At 51.1% G+C, this 19,932-nt stretch overlaps 1 protein-coding gene across 4 annotated transcripts in view; it reads left to right on the top strand.

Annotated features, from left to right (window-relative positions):
- The first annotated feature begins 762 nt into the window (after positions 1–762).
- The window catches only part of FOXK2 (forkhead box K2), a 141,430-nt gene continuing 122,260 nt past the window's right edge, over positions 763–19,932 (top strand). Inside the window, exon 1 of one of the 4 annotated variants that reach the window (XM_073607024.1) lies at positions 763–1,117. In XM_073607024.1, the coding sequence (XP_073463125.1) occupies positions 849–1,117 (269 nt within the window). In that variant the 5' untranslated portion in view covers positions 763–848. The remainder of the gene's footprint in view (positions 1,118–19,932) is intronic. The other 3 variants (XM_073607022.1, XM_073607025.1, XM_073607023.1) reach the window with 3 other exon arrangements.

Here is a 19,932-nt window from a genome sequence, read left to right as displayed (position 1 = left end):
TTATATATATGATGAAAGAATGATATATATATTTATGATCGGGTTATATATCGGATGAATGGATGATATATATATTTATGATCGGGTTATATATGTGATGAATGGATGATATATATATTTATGATCGGGTTATATATGTGATGAATGGATGATATATATATTTATGATCGGGTTATATATGTGATGAATGGATGATATATATATTTATGATCGGGATATATATATGATGAATGGATGATATATATATTTATGATCGGGATATATATGTGATGAATGGATGATATATATTTATGTGATTGTTTTGCACACATTGGGTTTGTTTATATTTTATTGCAGGCTCTGATTGGCGGTCACACATGACAGGAAGGGTGACATTTCTGGTCCCCGGTTGGGGGAGGGGGGGGTCGTGTCCGTTGTTGTGGTGTAGAATTGGTGACATTATTGGTCGGTCCCCGGTTGGGGGAGGGGGTGTCCGTTGTTGTGGTGCAGAAGGCCCGGCCACGCCGCTCACAGGAGCAGAGCCTACTCCCGCCCACAAGGCCGCTCTTCTCCGCCACAACCTAACCCTGACCCCGCCCCCGGCTGTCACTGCCATTCCTCCCCGAGCGCGCCTCAACCAAACCGTCCTAAGCCCCGCCCCGCCCGATGACGTCCACCCAGTCACACCACGCGTCTCAACCGAACCGTCCGCGCGAGTCCCCGCCCACTCCCTGGTCGGGCCGTCCCCATTGGCTGAGGGCCGTCGGCTGCGTGCCGCTGGAAGGTTAGGCTGCGCCCTCCCTCCCCCTCCTTCTTTCCTTTTCTGTCGCTGGCCGCCGCCGCCGGTGCCCGGAGTCACCTGAGAGAAGATGGCGGCGGTGGTGGCCCGGCTGGAGGGCCGGGAGTTCGAGTACCTGATGAAGAAGCGCTCGGTGACCATAGGCCGCAACTCGTCTCAGGGCTCGGTGGATGTCAGCATGGGCCACTCCAGCTTCATCTCCCGCCGCCACCTGGAGATCTTCACCGCCGGAGACGAGCAGGACGCCGAGTTCTACCTGCGCTGCCTGGGCAAGAACGGGGTGTTCGTGGACGGTGTGTTCCAGAGACGGGGGGCCCCGCCACTGCCCCTCCCCCGAGTGTGAGTACCGGGGATACCGGGGAACCGGGGGGGTGTGTACAGAGGGAAGCTCCTCCCCCGAGTACCGGGGATAGGGGGTGTGTACAGAGGATAGCCCCTCCCCCGAGTACCGGGGAACCGGGGGGTGTGTACAGAGGAGGGAAGCTCCTCCCCCGAGTACCGGGGAACCGGGGGGTGTGTACAGAGGAGAGCCCCTCCCCCGAGTGTGAGTACCGGAGATACCAGGGGGTGTGTACAGAGGAGGGAAGCTCCTCCCCCGAGTACCGGGGATAGGGGGGGTGTACAGAGGAGAGCCCCTCCCCCGAGTGTGAGTACGGGGGGGTGTGTACAGAGGAGGGAAGCTCCTCCCCCGAGTACCGGGGAACCTGGGGGGGTGTGTACAGAGGAGAGCCCCTCCCCCGAGTATCGGGGAACCGGGGGGTGTGTACAGAGGAGAGCCCCTCCCCCGAGTATTGGGGAACCGGGGGGTGTGTACAGAGGAGAGCCCCCCCCCCGAGTATCGGGGAACCGGGGGGTGTGTACAGAGGAGAGCCCCTCCCCCGAGTGTGAGTACCCGGGGGGTGTGTACAGAGGATGGAAGCTCCTCCCCCGAGTACCGGGGAACCGGAGGGGATGTGTGTACAGAGGAGAGCCCCTCCCCCGAGTACCGGGGAACCGGGGGGTGTGTACAGAGGAGAGCCCCTCCCCCGAGTGTGAGTACCGGGGGGTGTGTACAGAGGAGGGAAGCTCCTCCCCCGAGTACCGGGGACCCGGGGGGTGTGTACAGAGGAGAGCCCCTCCCCCGAGTACCGGGGACCCGGGGGGTGTGTACAGAGGAGAGCCCCTCCCCCGAGTACCGGGGAACCGGGGGGTGTGTACAGAGGAGAGCCCCTCCCCCGAGTGTGAGTACCGGGGGTGTGTGTACAGAGGAGAGCCCCTCCCCCGAGTACCGGGGGGTGTGTACAGAGGAGAGCCCCTCCCCCGAGTGTGAGTACCGGGGAACCGGGGGTGTGTGTACAGAGGACGGAAGCTCCTCCCCCGAGTACCGGGGAACCGGGGGTGTGTGTACAGAGGAGAGCCCCTCCCCCCGAGTACCGGCGAGTGTGTACAGAGGAGGGGCCCCGCCACTGCCCCCCCCCCCCCCGAGTGTGAGTACCGGGGAAATGGGGGGGTGTGTACAGAGGAGGGCCCCTCTGCCGAGTGCCGGGGATCCGTGGGGGTGTGTACAGAGGAGAGCCCCCTCCCCCGAGTACCGGGGGGGTGTGTGCAGAGGAGAGCCCCCTCCCCCGAGTACCGGGGGGGTGTGTGTACAGAGGAGAGCCCCCTCCCCCGAGTACCGGGGGGGGTGTGTGTACAGAGGAGAGCCCCCTCCCCCGAGTACCGGGGGGGTGTGTACAGAGGAGAGCCCCCTCCCCCGAGTACCGGGGGGGTGTGTACAGAGGAGAGCCCCCTCCCCCGAGTACCGGGGGGGTGTGTACAGAGGAGAGCCCCCTCCCCCGAGTACCGGGGGGGTGTGTACAGAGGAGAGCCCCCTCCCCCGAGTACCGGGGGGGGTGTACAGAGGAGAGCCCCCTCCCCCGAGTACCGGGGGGGGGGGGTGTACAGAGGAGAGCCCCCTCCCCCGAGTACCGGGGGGGGGGGTGTACAGAGGAGAGCCCCCTCCCCCGAGTACCGGGGGGGGGGTGTACAGAGGAGAGCCCCCTCCCCCGAGTACCGGGGGGGGGTGTACAGAGGAGAGCCCCCTCCCCCGAGTACCGGGGGGGGTGTACAGAGGAGAGCCCCCTCCCCCGAGTACCGGGGGGGGGGGTGTACAGAGGAGAGCCCCCTCCCCCGAGTACCGGGGGGGGGTGTACAGAGGAGAGCCCCCTCCCCCGAGTACCGGGGGGGGGGTGTACAGAGGAGAGCCCCCTCCCCCGAGTACCGGGGGGGGTGTACAGAGGAGAGCCCCCTCCCCCGAGTACCGGGGGGGGTGTGTAAAGACAAAAGCCCCTCCCCCGAGTGAGAACCGGGGGTGTGTGTACAGAGGAGAGCCCCTCCCTGAGTGTGAGTACCAGGGAACCGGGGGGGTGTGTACAGTGGAGAGCCCCTCCCCTGAGTGTGAGAAACATCGGGGGGTGTAGAGAGGGGGGCCCCCCACTGCCCCTCTCCCCGAATGTGAGTACTGGGGATAAAGTATGTACAGAGGACGGGGCCCTGCCACTGCCCCGAGTGTGAGTACTGGGGGGGTTTACAGGGGGGGGGGCTCCTCCCCTGAGTGATTACTGGGGACACCGGGGTGGGGGGGAGGTTTGTACAGAGGAGGGGAGCTCCTCCCCGAGTGTGAGTACCGGGGGGTCACATGGTACCCCATGTAAACAGAAGGGGGGCCGCTTCCTGTCACATGGTGCCCTATGTAAACAGAAGGGGGGCCGCTTCCTGTCACATGGTACCCCATGTAAACTGATGGGGCCGCTTCCTGTCACATGGTGCCCTATGTGTAAACCGAAGGGGGGGCCGCTTCCTGTCACATGGTGCCCTATGTAAACAGAAGGGGGGCCGCCTCCTGTCACATGGTGCCCTATGTAAACAGAAGGGGCCGCTTCCTGTCACATGGTGCCCTATGTGTAAACAGAAGGGGCCGCTTCCTGTCACATGGTGCCCTATGTGTAAACAAAACGGGCCGCTTCCTGTCACATGGTGCCCTATGTGTAAACACAGGATGCAGTATCGTGTCACATGACACTATATGTAGACATGACAGGGCTGCAGCTTCTCATGGTGCTGTATATAGATGGAGGGGCTACAGCAGCCTGTCACATGGTGCTGTGTATTACAACAGGGCCTCAGCGGGTTGCAGCATCCTGCCATGCGGCACATCTTATAAATATAAGGGGGGGGGGGGGGATTGGCTGCAGTTTCCTGTTGCATGGTGTCATGTACACAGTGGTGTGCAGTATACAGTCATTTGCTGCTATGGATAAGCACAGGGCTCGGGGTCTGCATCATATGAGGAGGCTGCAGTGTCCTGTCTTGTGGTGCTGTTTATAAACACAGACCAAGGAGTTGGGACTGCAGCAGCCTGTCACATGATACCATATAGGGGGGAGGGGGATATCTGAGAGGTGGTGGCTGCAGCAGCCTGTCACATGATACCATATATAGGGGGGGGGGGATATCTGAGAGGAGGTGGCTGCAGGATCCTGTCACATGATACCATATATAGGGGGGGGGGATATCTGAGAGGAGGTGGCTGCAGGATCCTGTCACATGATACCATATATAGGGGGGGATATCTGAGAGGAGGTGGCTGCAGGATCCTGTCACATGGGGACTTTGTGTAAATGTAGGGGCCCGGCAGGGGGGACTGCATAGGATGGGCAACAGAAGAGGCCCCGAGGGAGAAGAGACTGCAGTGTTCAGTAACATGGTGGGGAATTGGGGTGGTCACAACATCCTGTCATATTTATTAATATGGGGCTGCAGCTTCCTGTCACATGACTCTATACGTTGTTTCTTTTTTCTGTGTGAGTGACATTCGGGGGAGATACCACACAGCCCTCCCTGCGGGGGGGTCACATGACATTGTATATAAACATTAGTACGGTGTAGATCTGGTGGAATATTCAGGTTATTATATTGGGGTTTGTCCCCCCCGGATGTACAGAAGGGGAGTTTGGTTTAGTAGTTGTCTTGCCCTGAAGGTGTTGAGATGATGATTTTGGGTTCTGACCTGTTGGGACTTCAGGTAATTGATGTAAATATTGCTCAGGCTCAGCACAGTTGTCAGGTAAATGAGTGGAATTTGTCTTTAGTTCAGCGATTGTTTTTCCTCCGGGGTGAATGTCTGTGATGGGCTCTTGTGGTTGATCGCAGCCTTTCCCTCTCTCCTCTGCTGTGCCGTCTGAGGAGAAGATGCCAGGCTGAGGTTGCTTGGCATCGCACCCCGCTCACCGCCGTCCTTGCCTCTTTTGTGTTTTGGCGTTGCTGCAGGCTCCGTCTTGTCGGTTACATAAGGCGTTGACACTTGTAGGAGAGCTCTGTGAGATTTGTCACACCTGCCCTCGTCCTGGGGGGGGGATAACGTTTTGGGTTCGGTCCAGTGTCTTCTGAAAGGAACGATTCTTTTGAAAAAAAGGGGCAGCTAGAGGGATCTGACAGGGACCAAAACACAAACATTTTGTTTGGATGGTTTCCCCCTCCTCTTCTCTGTAATAAAACTCTTCCATTCATTGATTGCATCACATGGCCAGACAGGAGAATAGTAGGCAATGCAATGTTTACACTTCCTTCTCCCATCATGCTTTGCGTCTGGCTGGTGTTTTGTATCGCTCTGCATAGCTATAAACAACACACATTGTGCAACTCCCCGTCATGTGTGCGCCTGCCCTGTGTTTAGATTTCACACCGCATGCTTGAAAGTTTTATTAGCTAATTAATTATTAAATGTCATCAGGCTCAGCACCGCTGATGAGAATATTGCTGATTGGGAGGCGTTTGGTTATACGGTGTGTGGCTGCAGGCTTTTATTATTGCGAAGGCCTCATGTACACGGCTCTCGTGTGCAGGGCTCTCGTGTGCAGGGCTCTCGTGTGCGCGGCTCTCGTGTGCGCGGCTCTCGTGTGCAGGGCTCTCGTGTGCAGGGCTCTCGTGTGCAGGGCTCTCGTGTGCAGGGCTCTCGTGTGCGCGGCTCTCGTGTGCGCGGCTCTCGTGTGCGCGGCTCTCGTGTGCAGGGCTCTCGTGTGCGCGGCTCTCGTGTGCGCGGCTCTCGTGTGCAGGGCTCTCGTGTGCAGGGCTCTCGTGTGCAGGGCTCTCGTGTGCAGGGCTCTCGTGTGCGCGGCTCTCGTGTGCGCGGCTCTCGTGTGCGCGGCTGCTGGTAAACGGACATATTGGGCATTTTTTTTTTTTTTTCAGCTGCCCCTGAACATGTACACAGGGGGGCGTTTCTAGGAAGGTGAGTTTAGAAGCATTTTTTGGAACACAAAAAAAAAAAAAAAAAATGCATTCAGGACGAATGTTCAGAGGCATTTGAAACGCCAAATGCCTGTAACAGCTTGTAAGCATGGTCACTCAAGTTTAGCTGCATTTTAGTTTACAGGCGTTTTTTAATTTTTGGCTAGTTGAAGAAAAAAAATTAAATTAAAAAAAATATATATATATTTTATAATTCTCCCCCCCCCCCCCCCCCCCAATAACCCCTGTATGGGACCAAAAACTAGCGGTGAGCTCGCTGTTACCAATATCAGGACTGTTTATTTACTTTGGCTGAAGTAAGCTGTTTTGGCTGCAATTGATATATTACATTTTTTTTTTTTTGTTTTTTTTGTTTTTTTATTTCTTCAAATAGCCAAAAATTAAACGCCTGTAAACTAAATGCGTCAAAAAGGACGTTTTAAATTTCGTTTTTCGTTATAAAAACGCCAGTATCTTTGCAGTGATTTTTTTTTTTTTCTTTTCTTTTCTTTTAACTTTTTTCAGCTTTTTTCAACGTTTTTGCAATAGCGGGTTTTAGCGTTTTTTAGCTTTTTTTTTTTTTTTTTTTTTTTTCAATGGATCAAAAACGTTAAACGTTGGTGAGTGACGTTTTTGAGAGTTTTTGAGCGTTAGAGCGTTTTTACAGCTGAAAAACATCTCTCAGAACCCACTGGTCCTGGGTTTTTTATTTTTTTTTTACAGCTTAAAAACGCCTATGCCATTTGCAGCTAAAAAATGCCTAGGTGGGCATGAAGCCATAGACTAACGTACAGGCCTTTTTTAAGCTGCAAAAAACGCTCAAAAAAGCGGCTGTAAAAAGCGTCCCGTTGTGCATGAGGCCTAAAAAGTCTGCCCAGCAAGAATGTCGAGGGGCCAAAAGCTGTCTGCGCTCGGGCACTGATTAGCATGCTTGATGCTAAAATAATTCATTTTTAAAGGGACCACGACTCAAATATCGGGGGGATGTACCTGCCATCCAGGACACATTCCCGCTGTCCCGTACTATAAAATTATATATACACATACATTTTTTTTTTTTTTTTTTGCAATTGTGTCTTGGGGATAAAACATATTTATGCTTTAAAAAAAAAAATGAAGGGGGGGTCCCTCCTGTTGTGCCATAGATAAGTGACTGAACGGAGAGATCTCTTCAGCAGCGGCTCCCAATTGATCCACCGATATGGAGCAGCAAAAATGAGGAAGAGATCTCCGTATGATACAATAATTTTGACTTCAAAAGTCCTTCTTCATACAAAATCAGATAAATTCATAGAAGCCATTGTACAGTCTCAAGCTGTGAATGGCGGCTTGATGAAGAGCTTTGTAATGTTTGAAAATGTACAATTGCTTGTATGAATTTATCTGATTTTGTATGAAGATGGACTTTTGAAGTCAAATTATTGCATCTTCATTTTTGCTTTTTTATATATATATACACAGGGGATATAAAAAGTAATCACAGCACTGTTAAAATGTCAGGTTTTTGTGATGTAAAAAAATGAGTGGCAGGTGACCCGCTGCATTTGGGGGACAGGTGACCCGCTGCATTTGGGGGACAGGTGACGGTGGCAGGTGACCCCACTGCACCTGGGTGGCAGGTGACCCCGCTGCATTTGGGGGACAGGTGACCCGCTGCATTTGGGGGACAGGTGACCCGCTGCATTTGGGGGACAGGTGACCCGCTGCATTTGGGGGACAGGTGACCCGCTGCATCTGGGTGGCAGGTGACCCGCTGCATTTGGGGGACAGGTGACGGTGGCAGGTGACCCGCTGCATCTGGGTGGCAGGTGGCGGTGGCAGGTGACCCGCTGCATCTGGGTGACAGGTGGCGGTGGCAGGTGACCCACTGCATTTGGGGGACAGGTGACGGTGGCAGGTGACCCGCTGCATCTGGGTGACAGGTGACCCGCTGCATCTGGGTGACAGGTGACGGTGGCAGGTGACCCGCTGCATCTGGGTGGCAGGTGACCCGCTGCATCTGGGTGGCAGGTGACGGTGGCAGGTGACCCGCTGCATCTGGGTGGCAGGTGACGGTGGCAGGTGACCCGCTGCATTTGGGGGACAGGTGGCGGTGGCAGGTGACCCGCTGCATTTGGGGGACAGGTGACCCGCTGCATTTGGGGGACAGGTGACCCGCTGCATTTGGGGGACAGGTGACGGTGGCAGGTGACCCCGCTGCACCTGGGTGGCAGGTGACCCGCTGCACCTGGGTGGCAGGTGACCCCGCTGCACCTGGGTGGCAGGTGACCCCGCTGCATTTGGGGGACAGGTGACGGTGACAGGTGACCCCGCTGCACCTGGGTGGCAGGTGACCCGCTGCATCTGGGTGACAGGTGACCCCGCTGCATTTGGGGGACAGGTGACGGGGACAGGTGACCCCGCTGCATTTGGGGGACAGGTGACGGGGACAGGTGACCCCGCTGCATTTGGGGGACAGGTGACCCCGCTGCATTTGGGGGACAGGTGACGGTGACAGGTGACCCGCTGCATTTGGGGGACAGGTGACGGTGATGTACAGAATATCGGCACCTGATATCGGCCTGAAAGGTGGCCGAAAAATCAATATGGGCCCTGAGAAAAACGATATGGGTGGACCCCCTAGTCTGGGGGAGGGGAGTGTTAGATGGACTGGCAGATTTAGATACACAAACAAATTGAAGCCAAACTCCCAACTCACACTTTATAATCAGTTACAGAAAACAGTCTCTTTGTTTCTTTGGGATAACGGCTTTACATAAAAGCTGATGGTTGTATGCACCCCTGTCAGTGGAGAATGGTTTGTCGCAGCCTTCTGACACATCTACAGGAGAGCTTGTTCTTTTGAAAAACAACTTGCTGCTTAGGTCACTAGATGATGAAAATAAAGAGGGGGGGGAGGGTCTAAAAAAGAAAACTAATGCAGCCACCACATTTAAGAATTGGTAAGCTGCAGTATAATGTTTGGTTTGGGGTTTAACCCCCCTTGGCGCCGACATCACACCTATGGGGCCTCTCGGCAGTTGGGCCCTGGCGCCGAGCAGCGGCAAATTTGCGTACCGATTAGCAGACGCAGCTGTGCCGAGTGTGCGCTCCCGGCAGGGTTACCGGGGGGGGGGGGGGGGGGGGGGGCTAATGGAAAGCTCACAGTCATGTGACCGCTAATCATGGCGGTCACATGATCATAAACCCCGCCCTGCCTCCCAACGTCTGAAACCTCTTAAAGTGCCGGGAGGGGCTGGCGCAAAAAAGGGTTAATACCGCTTTAATCAAGGGGCTATTCTGGGCTGTTTACCAGTTAGATCTAATCGTGCTTCACCCTACATGGGAAAAGAATCCAGTTCCTTAGGCCGCAAGCCCTGTGGTGTTTTTATTTTTTTTCCCTTCAACTTTTTAGGTTGTTTCTGTAACATCCCCCCCCCCTCTTGTGGTATCGCTCTTCAGTATATCAGTATAGCTCCTGCAGTTGTCCTTTGCCATGCTGGTCACCGGCTCCTCATTCCTGCATAGCAATGAAGATCCATTCTTACACCCCCCCCTCCCCCCCCCCCTTCCTTGTTAACCATTTATCTCGGTTCTCATTGATTCCGCATCGAGTCGTGTTTTGTAAAGGTTGCAGCTTGTCAGAGAGGAAAGCGGAAGAGTCGTCCTCACCAACCAACCAACCAATCTCATTCTTGCTTTGATAGTGGAAAAAAAATGGCCGCTAGATACTGGTTTCCACTTGCTATATACGATCTTCTACTGGTTTTTTTATTTGTGTGTCTGTGTGCTGCTCCCTTACTTTTCACACTTGAACCCACTTTTTTGCAAAGCATTTTGTACATTGCAGCACGAAGCTTTGATCCTTCAGATGATTGGATGGTAACCAGTGACAGTAGAGAACATAAACATGTTTCACTTTCCTTTTTTTCTTTTTTTCTTTTTTTTTTATTCCCTCAGAGTTGTGGAGACATTACAATAATCTCCAGCTGTATGTGTATCATTCCTTCTGCCTGATATCTGCTGTGGAGATTGTATGTACTCCTCCTGACACCCTGTGTATGGGCCTTGTGTGTTAGAGAAGCCGTCTGTCCAAATCCACCAATCGGCTCATCCCGTTCATGTTATCAGTGCAGCTTAGAAAATGAAAAGTGAGATCCTGAGAAGTGAGGCCTGTACTGTGTGTGTGGAATGCCAAGAGAAACCCGCTCATTGAGAAGCCATTCATTCTAATGTGGGATGTAGGGAGCGGACTTAGGAAGCTAATGAGAATGTTTCCATTGACAACGGTAACAAAAGGCTCCGAAAAGATGCTCTCTGGCCTATCGGCTGTCTGGACCCCCCCCCCTGGGATTGTCCTGCCCGGCTTTTGTGATATATTCGGGTGATTCCCCCCCCCCCCCCCCTTTACATATTTCTACAGGTTAATCTACAACATGGGTTGTAACCGGGTTACCAGATCACTTGCTTTGCCCCGTGTTAGACGGGTTATTTATTGGCAGTTTCTTATTTTTGGGAATCTGTTACCCCTGCAGCTCCAATACCGACCACCTAGAACACTTCTTTTCCTATCTGCATAAAAAATAAAATATTAACCACGTTTAAATCAGTATTTTTTGCTAGAAAATTACTTATAACCCCCAAACATTATATATTTGTATGTGTGTAGAGCTGGGCGATTTTCTCCAAAAAAAAAAAAAAGAAATCTGCGATTTTGTTGAAGAAAACTTGATTCACGATTCGACTGTTGTTTTTTTCTCGATGGACACCGTGCCGGTCCTGAGGAGCTGCGTGCAGGAGTTTTTAGGTGAGGCCGCAGCTTCGACTTAGTCCGCGGCGTCTGCACGCGGACTAGCTCCTCAGGACCGGCGCGGTGTCAGCGACAGTCCTGGTGAAAAAAGAAAAATCTAAAAAAATCGATTTGCTTAAATGTTGAATCGATTTGACCTCTCAACTCACTCTGTGTATGTAGTTCATACTCTAGGGAATAAAATGGCGATCGTTGCAATTTTTTATGTCACTGTCTTGTCATTGATTTTTTTTTTTTTTTTTTTGTATTAGGACGTAGCAGAATACAAAATACATTTGGGCTAAATTTATGAAGAAATATTTAATAAAATCATCATATGTTTTATAACCAAGTAGAAAACCTAATAGGTTGTGTTTTTTGTTTTTTTTGCTCCAACTTTTTTTTTTTTTCTTATATTTTTTTTTTCTTATATTTTTTTTTTTTTACACAACCCCCACCCCCAAAGAGGTGATCAAATACCACCAAAAGAAAGCTCTTTATGTGAAAAAAAATATCAATTTCATTTAAGGTTGCACTGATACTAGTATTGATATCGGTGCCGATACCGAGTATTTGCACAAGTATCTGTACTCGTGCAAATGAACCGATACCTAAAAACTAATACTTTCAGGCTCGGTTCTTTGAGCTGTCAGTGGGGGTCTCCTCTGTTGACAGCTGAAGTGTTAAAGAAGTCCGGTAATTGGAGCTGTCAGGAAAAAAAAAAAAGCAGCCAATGTTTATTAACAACATTGCTCAACCATTGAAACACTAAAATAAAAAGAAACATTGTTTCTTTTTGTATCTTTCTGTTTCTTCATCTGCAGATCAAAGTGATGAAGAAATGTTCCTCTATTTAACCCCTTATTAACCCTTAATTTACTCTAATCAGCCTTAATTAACTCCCTATTCTCCTCCATGTAATTATTATTTTTCTGCTTGTTGTTTTTTTTTTTTTCACGTCTATTTTATAAACGATAAACAATGAAGACTTCTTTTTTTTTTTTTTTTTTTTTGTGAATATTTTTACACATATAAACATATATTTACACATTTCACATTGCAAAATAAAAAAAAAAAAAATCTATTTTATTTTATTTGTAAATAACTTTTTAATGGTTTGTACCATTGCTGACAGTTGAAGTGAAAACAAAACAGTTGCTGTTAGGTATCGGTAATTGGTATCGGCGAGTACTAAAAAAAAAAGTATCAGTATCCGTAAAAAAAGAAAAAAAAAAAAAATGGTATCGCTGCATCCCTAATTTCATTTTCGTACAGCGTTGCACGACCGCGCAATTACCAGTTAAGGTAACACAGTGCCAAAAAAAAAGCAGAACATGGCCTGGTCATGAGGGGGGGGGGGAGGGGGTGTAAATCTTTGAGAGGACAAGTAGTTCAGCCATGAAATAGCGTCGGTATGTCACGCAGTTTCCAGTCGGTGGATGGGCATGAAATTATTCTATGTGCTGACGATCGGCATGTTTACACCTAACCTGACATGTCTACACCGTCTTTACACCGTCTTTATTTTCTGAGACATTGTAATTCCTGTATGTAGAAGACGCGGTTGGTTGGGGGTTGTTTTTGATTGCTGTGTATGGTGATTGCTGCTCTCGATGGGCGCACCTTGCCTGACCACAGTACAGTTTTTCAGAAGATACTTTGGCAGATTTCACCCAACTGTCTTCATCGTCAGTTTTCTCTGTCAGTGCTGCTGATATATCCCCTGAGTCATATCAGGAGATACGTTACTCCTCGTCAGATTCGGCTAGTTTTTGTGGTTTTATTCAAGGTTTTGTTATAGTAAAAACGTAGAATATTTAACCACAATGGCCACGTCATTGGATCCATGCTAATATTTCCATTTTGGTTGTTTCATAAAATATTTGAAGTTTCTGTCGGTGATTATATCCTTCATTTATACTTTGCTTTTTTAGATTGTGCTTGTAATAAATGTTCACAGATGGCTGGTCGGTTTTGATGTTTAAAAAAAAATCTCCTTATTGGTGTCCGATATATAAATGTCAGATTTCTCATTTCAGTTGAGATTTGATTTGCTTAGGATAATTATAGAAGAATACGAGGTATGGATCTTTGCACATGGGTACAATGGTCCAGCATGTATGTAACTATGTATTTACTATACCTATGGGATTCCTCCAGGCACCATTTAGGGAACACTTTCCATTTTCTCAATGACTGCAAAATGAGGTGGAGAGGGGGAGGCAGTGACATCACACTCTCCACCTCGTCCAATCGGGTAATGGTTTGCATTCATTGAGAGAATACACAGCATTCTCCGAATGGTGCCCGTCCCGCGTGGGCAACCTCCTGTTCACAGTTCAACCACTCGGCACAGGACATGGCATCTAGTGGAGATCACTGTAGCAGTGGTGCCTATTACAGTGATATGCACCCTCCATGGGGCTCCCACAGGTACTGTGTGTGTATGTATGTATGTATGTATGTGTATATAATTTTTAGGGGTGCACTGAATGGAAATTTTGGTACCGAGGATGCACTTTGCCGAAAATGAGTTTTTAACAAATATTTGTATTTATAAAACTAAATATTGTATCATGTCTGCAGTCTCTGACCGTCTCTTGGATCATGTCTGCAGTCTCTGACCGTCTCTTGTATCATGTCTGCAGTCTCTGACCATCTCTTGTATCATGTCCTCAGTCTCTGACCGTCTCTTGTATCATGTCTGCAGTCTCTGACCATCTCTTGTATCATGTCTGCAGTCTCTGACCATCTCTTGTATCATGTCTGCAGTCTCTGACCATCTCTTGTATCATGTCCTCAGTCTCTGACCGTCTCTTGTATCATGTCCTCAGTCTCTGACCGTCTCTTGGATCATGTCTGCAGTCTCTGACCGTCTCTTGTATCATGTCTGCAGTCTCTGACCGTCTCTTGTATCATGTCTGCAGTCTCTGACCATCTCTTGTATCATGTCCTCAGTCTCTGACCGTCTCTTGTATCATGTCTGCAGTCTCTGACCGTCTCTTGGATCATGTCTGCAGTCTCTGACCGTCTCTTGGATCATGTCTGCAGTCTCTGACCGTCTCTTGGATCATGTCTGCAGTCTCTGACCGTCTCTTGGATCATGTCTGCAGTCTCTGACCTTCTCTTGTATCATGTCTGCAGTCTCTGACCGTCTCTTGGACCATGTCTGCAGTCTCTGACCGTCTCTTGGACCATGTCTGCAGTCTCTGACCATCTCTTGTATCATGTCTGCAGTCTCTGACCATCTTTTGTATCATGTCCTCAGTCTCTGACCGTCTCTTGGATCATGTCCTCAGTCTCTGACCGTCTCTTGGAACATGTCTGCAGTCTCTGACCGTCTCTTGGAACATGTCTGCAGTCTCTGACCGTCTCTTGGATCATGTCTGCAGTCTCTGACCGTCTCTTGGATCATGTCTGCAGTCTCTGACCGTCTCTTGGATCATGTCTGCAGTCTCTGACCGTCTCTTGGATCATGTCTGCAGTCTCTGACCGTCTCTTGGATCATGTCTGCAGTTTCTGACCGTCTCTTGGATCATGTCTGCAGTCTCTGACCGTCTCTTGGATCATGTCTGCAGTCTCTGACCGTCTCTTGGATCATGTCTGCAGTCTCTGACCGTCTCTTGGATCATGTCTGAAGTCTCTGACCGTCTCTTGGATCATGTCTGCAGTCTCTGACCGTCTCTTGGATCATGTCTGCAGTCTCTGACCGTCTCTTGTATTATGTCTGCAGTCTCTGACCGTCTCTGACCGTCTCTTGGATCATGTCTGCAGTCTCTGACCGTCTCTTGGATCATGTCTGCAGTCTCTGACCAGCTCTTGGATCATGTCTGCAGTCTCTGACCAGCTCTTGGATCATGTCTGCAATCTTACTTCAACACACTAATAGTATTAGCAAAATTTCCATTTGATGCACCTCCTAGCAGACATGATGCAAGGCCACTGCTGCTGTGCATACTCTATTATCGGCAATTTTTTTTTTTTCTTTCGGCAAAATGCAGAAAACACCATTTTCAGCCGAAATTTCGGTGCATTCCTAGTGTATGTATATGTGTGTGTATGTGTAATAAATATATATATATATAATATATAAATTTACTGTGACAGGCCAGCCCAGTGATGGAATGTTTACATCCTGAATCTTTCCAGTATCTGGAGAAAAGTCGCACGTGTCTCGGGCCCGACCACTAGCACTAATGGTTTTCCTGTCAGCGTGTTGAGCATAGCGCGGTTTTTCATTGATCGTCACTGCCCGGTACAGACAAAATGCGGTAGAGAACAACCACTGGCGGGCCGCAGTAAATAGTCCTGTTCTGTGGTGGCATTTAATAAAAAACAATAAAGTGGTGACCTTATTCACTGAGACTGTTACATTGCAGTAACCTGAGTGCAATAAATTACCTATCAGATTGGATTTCCCTGAAATCGGGAAACAGACGTGATCCAGACCTCAGACTCGTCTTTTTCTTCCTGGCGGTCAGGAAGTGGGGCCCCCCGGGTGTGACAGAGAGAGGGGAATAGTTCTGTGTGAAGTGGGGCCCCCCATAGATGTGACAGAGAGAGGGGAATAGTTCTGTGTGAAGTGGGGCCCCCGGGTGTGACAGAGAGGGGAATAGTTCTGTGTGAAGTGGGGCCCCCATAGGTGTGACAGAGAGAGGGGAATAGTTCTGTGTGAAGTGGGGCCCCCCGGGTGTGACAGAGAGAGGGGAATAGTTCTGTGTGAAGTGGGGCCCCCCATAGATGTGACAGAGAGAGGGGAATAGTTCTGTGTGAAGTGGGGCCCCCGGGTGTGACAGAGAGGGGAATAGTTCTGTGTGAAGTGGGGCCCCCCATAGATGTGACAGAGAGAGGGGAATAGTTCTGTGTGAAGTGGGGCCCCCCATAGGTGTGACAGAGAGAGGGGGATAGTTCTGTGTGAAGTGGGGCCCCCCGGGTGTGACAGAGAGGGGGATAGTTCTGTGTGAAGTGGGGCCCCCCATAGGTGTGACAGAGAGAGGGGAATAGTTCTGTGTGAAGTGGGGCCCCCCGGGTGTGACAGAGAGGGGAATAGTTCTGTGTGAAGTGGGGCCCCCCATAGATGTGACAGAGAGAGGGGAATAGTTCTGTGTGAAGTGGGGCCCCCCATAGGTGTGACAGAGAGAGGGGGATAGTTCTGTGTGAAGTGGGGCCCCCCGGGTGTGACAGAGAGGGGGATAGTTCTGTGTGAAGTGGGGCCCCCCATAGGTGTGACAGAGAGAGGGGAATAGTTCTGTGTGAAGTGGGGCCCCCATAGGTGTGACAGAGAGAGGGGAATAGTTCTGTGTGAAGTGGGGCCCCCCCATAGATGTGACAGAGAGAGGGGAATAGTTCTGTGTGAAGTGGGGCCCCCCCATAGATGTGACAGAGAGAGGGGAATAGTTCTGTGTGAAGTGGGGCCCCCCATAGATGTGACAGAGAGAGGGGAATAGTTCTGTGTGAAGTGGGGCCCCCATAGATGTGACAGAGAGAGGGGAATAGTTCTGTGTGAAGTGGGGCCCCCCCGGGTGTGACAGAGAGAGGGGGATAGTTCTGTGTGAAGTGGGGCCCCCCATAGGTGTGACAGAGAGGGGAATAGTTCTGTGTGAAGTGGGGCCCCCCCGGGTGTGACAGAGAGAGGGGGATAGTTCTGTGTGAAGTGGGGCCCCCCATAGATGTGACAGAGAGAGGGGAATAGTTCTGTGTGAAGTGGGGCCCCCCATAGATGTGACAGAGAGAGGGGAATAGTTCTGTGTGAAGTGGGGCCCCCATAGGTGTGACAGAGAGAGGGGAATAGTTCTGTGTGAAGTGGGGCCCCCCATAGGTGTGACAGAGAGAGGGGAATAGTTCTGTGTGAAGTGGGGCCCCCATAGGTGTGACAGAGAGAGGGGAATAGTTCTGTGTGAAGTGGGCCCCCCCGGGTGTGACAGAGAGAGGGGGATAGTTCTGTGTGAAGTGGGGCCCCCCATAGGTGTGACAGAGAGAGGGGGATAGTTCTGTGTGAAGTGGGGCCCCCCATAGGTGTGACAGAGAGAGGGGGATAGTTCTGTGTGAAGTGGGGGCCCCATAGGTGTGACAGAGAGAGGGGAATAGTTCTGTGTGAAGTGGGGCCCCCATAGGTGTGACAGAGAGAGGGGGATAGTTCTGTGTGAAGTGGGGGCCCCATAGGTGTGACAGAGAGAGGGGAATAGTTCTGTGTGAAGTGGGGCCCCCATAGGTGTGACAGAGAGAGGGGAATAGTTCTGTGTGAAGTGGGGCCCCCCATAGATGTGACAGAGAGAGGGGAATAGTTCTGTGTGAAGTGGGGCCCCCATAGGTGTGACAGAGAGAGGGGAATAGTTCTGTGTGAAGTGGGGCCCCCATAGGTGTGACAGAGAGAGGGGAATAGTTCTGTGTGAAGTGGGGCCCCCCATAGATGTGACAGAGAGAGGGGAATAGTTCTGTGTGAAGTGGGGCCCCCCATAGGTGTGACAGAGAGAGGGGAATAGTTCTGTGTGAAGTGGGGCCCCCCCGGGTGTGACAGAGAGAGGGGAATAGTTCTGTGTGAAGTGGGGCCCCCCCGGGTGTGACAGAGAGGGGGATAGTTCTGTGTGAAGTGGGGCCCCCCATAGGTGTGACAGAGAGAGGGGGATAGTTCTGTGTGAAGTGGGGCCCCCCATAGTTGTGACAGAGAGAGGGGGATAGTTCTGTGTGAAGTGGGGCCCCCCATAGGTGTGACAGAGAGAAGGGATAGTTCTGTGTGAAGTGGGGCCCCCCATAGTTGTGACAGAGAGAGGGGGATAGTTCTGTGTGAAGTGGGGCCCCCCCGGGTGTGACAGAGAGGGGAATAGTTCTGTGTGAAGTGGGGCCCCCCCGGGTGTGACAGAGAGGGGGATAGTTCTGTGTGAAGTGGGGGCCCCCCATAGGTGTGACAGAGAGAGGGGGATAGTTCTGTGTGAAGTGGGGCCCCCCGGGTGTGACAGAGAGAAGGGATAGTTCTGTGTGAAGTGGGGCCCCCCATAGGTGTGACAGAGAGAAGGGATAGTTCTGTGTGAAGTGGGGCCCCCCATAGTTGTGACAGAGAGAGGGGGATAGTTCTGTGTGAAGTGGGGCCCCCCCGGGTGTGACAGAGAGGGGAATAGTTCTGTGTGAAGTGGGGCCCCCCCGGGTGTGACAGAGAGGGGGATAGTTCTGTGTGAAGTGGGGCCCCCCATAGGTGTGACAGAGAGAGGGGGATAGTTCTGTGTGAAGTGGGGCCCCCCCGGGTGTGACAGAGAGGGGAATAGTTCTGTGTGAAGTGGGGCCCCCCCGGGTGTGACAGAGAGGGGGATAGTTCTGTGTGAAGTGGGGGCCCCCCCGGGTGTGACAGAGAGAGGGGGATAGTTCTGTGTGAAGTGGGGCCCCCCGGGTGTGACAGAGAGAGGGGGATAGTTCTGTGTGAAGTGGGGCCCCCCATAGGTGTGACAGAGAGAGGGGGATAGTTCTGTGTGAAGTGGGGCCCCCCATAGATGTGACAGAGAGAGGGGAATAGTTCTGTGTGAAGTGGGGCCCCCCCAGGTGTGACAGAGAGAGGGGGATAGTTCTGTGTGAAGTGGGGCCCCCCGGGTGTGACAGAGAGAGGGAGATAGTTCTGTGTGAAGTGGGGCCCCCCGGGTGTGACAGAGAGGGGGATAGTTCTGTGTGAAGTGGGGCCCCCCCAGGTGTGACAGAGAGAGGGGGATAGTTCTGTGTGAAGTGGGGCCCCCCCGGGTGTGACAGAGAGGGGGATAGTTCTGTGTGAAGTGGGGGCCCCCCCGGGTGTGACAGAGAGAGGGGGATAGTTCTGCTGCCGCTTCCCATCTAACAGTATATGGTCAGCTTTACAGGGAGACAAATCCGCTATCTGTGCAAAGTATTTTCAGTTCTCTGTTTAAAGTGGTTGTGAAGCCTTAAGGTTTTTCGGTTAATGCATTTTTATGCATTAAAGTGAAAAACCTGATGTGCTGCAGCTCCCTCCCCATCCCCCTCCTTTTCTTACCTGAGCGCGATCCAGCGATGTGCACGAGCGCAGTGGCTCCAGCCGCTGTCACTCTCCTCATTGGACCACTTGATAGCAGCTGTTGGCTCCCGCTGCTGCCAATCAAAAGCTGTGACATGGGAGCGGGGTCCAAGTCCCACTGTCTGTCAGTGGCCGGCCCGTACGGGTGCCCCCATGGAAAGCCGCTTGCTGTGGGGGCATCTGATGAAGAGGAGGGGCCTAGAGCGCTAGTGGGGGGAGCCCAGAAGAAGAGGACCGGGGCTGCTCTGTGCAAAACCATTACACAGAGCAGGCAAGTATAGGCATTTAAAAAAAAAAAGTTTTACATTCGCTTTACCTGAGTGTCCATCCACCCAAAACTGAGATCTCAGATTTTTATGGCATTTGAGTAAAGTGATACTAAACACACCTGTTTAACTTACATTGTCCCTTCTATTTCTGGATGTGGATGGCGGCTCTCTAATGCTTTTAATTTAAAAAAAAAAACTACCTTTTTCTTAATCGGTATCCAGCTGTCACATGACCCGGCTCTCTCCCAGCCTGTCTACAGGGAAACACAAGCAGGAGGAGCTTGTAGTCTTCTGCTGGTCACATGTTCAACAACAACAAAAAAAGCCTTAGGAATAAAGAATAAAAATGAATAATTCATATTAAACTTTTTTTTTTTTTTTTTTTAAATGCTACAAATATAAATCTGAAATTAAAACGTTATTATTTTTGACATGGTTTGGGCAGATTTCTGCCGGTCACAGGCTGTGTCTTAGAATAGCAGGGAGGTGACACCTCCATCAATCTACATGTAATATCTCGCCCTCATTGTATACAGAAAAGTAATCTCAGTGACGGTGTATGAACAGCATGTAATACACCATTTATTGATCGATTTTTGTGATGTGGTAGGGCTGGGGAAAAAAATCGATTTAAATCTTGGATTGAGTTGAGAGGTCAAATAGATTCAAAATTTAAGCAAATCGATTTTTTGAGTTTTTTTTTTTTTCACCGCGCCGGTCCTGAGGAGCTGCGGGTAGGAGTTTTTTAGGCGAGTCCGTGGCTTCGGCCTAGTCCGTGAGGCCGGACGCCGCGGACTAGGCCGAAGCCGCGGCCTCACCTAAAAACTACTGCCCGCAGCTCCTCAGGACCGGTGCGGTG

The sequence above is a fragment of the Aquarana catesbeiana genome, linkage group LG12 (genome assembly GCF_042186555.1).
Source record: "Aquarana catesbeiana isolate 2022-GZ linkage group LG12, ASM4218655v1, whole genome shotgun sequence".
NCBI lineage: Eukaryota > Metazoa > Chordata > Amphibia > Anura > Ranidae > Aquarana > Aquarana catesbeiana.
The sequence above is the reverse complement of the archived record's forward strand: the minus strand, read 5'-3'. Positions and strand labels throughout refer to the sequence as shown.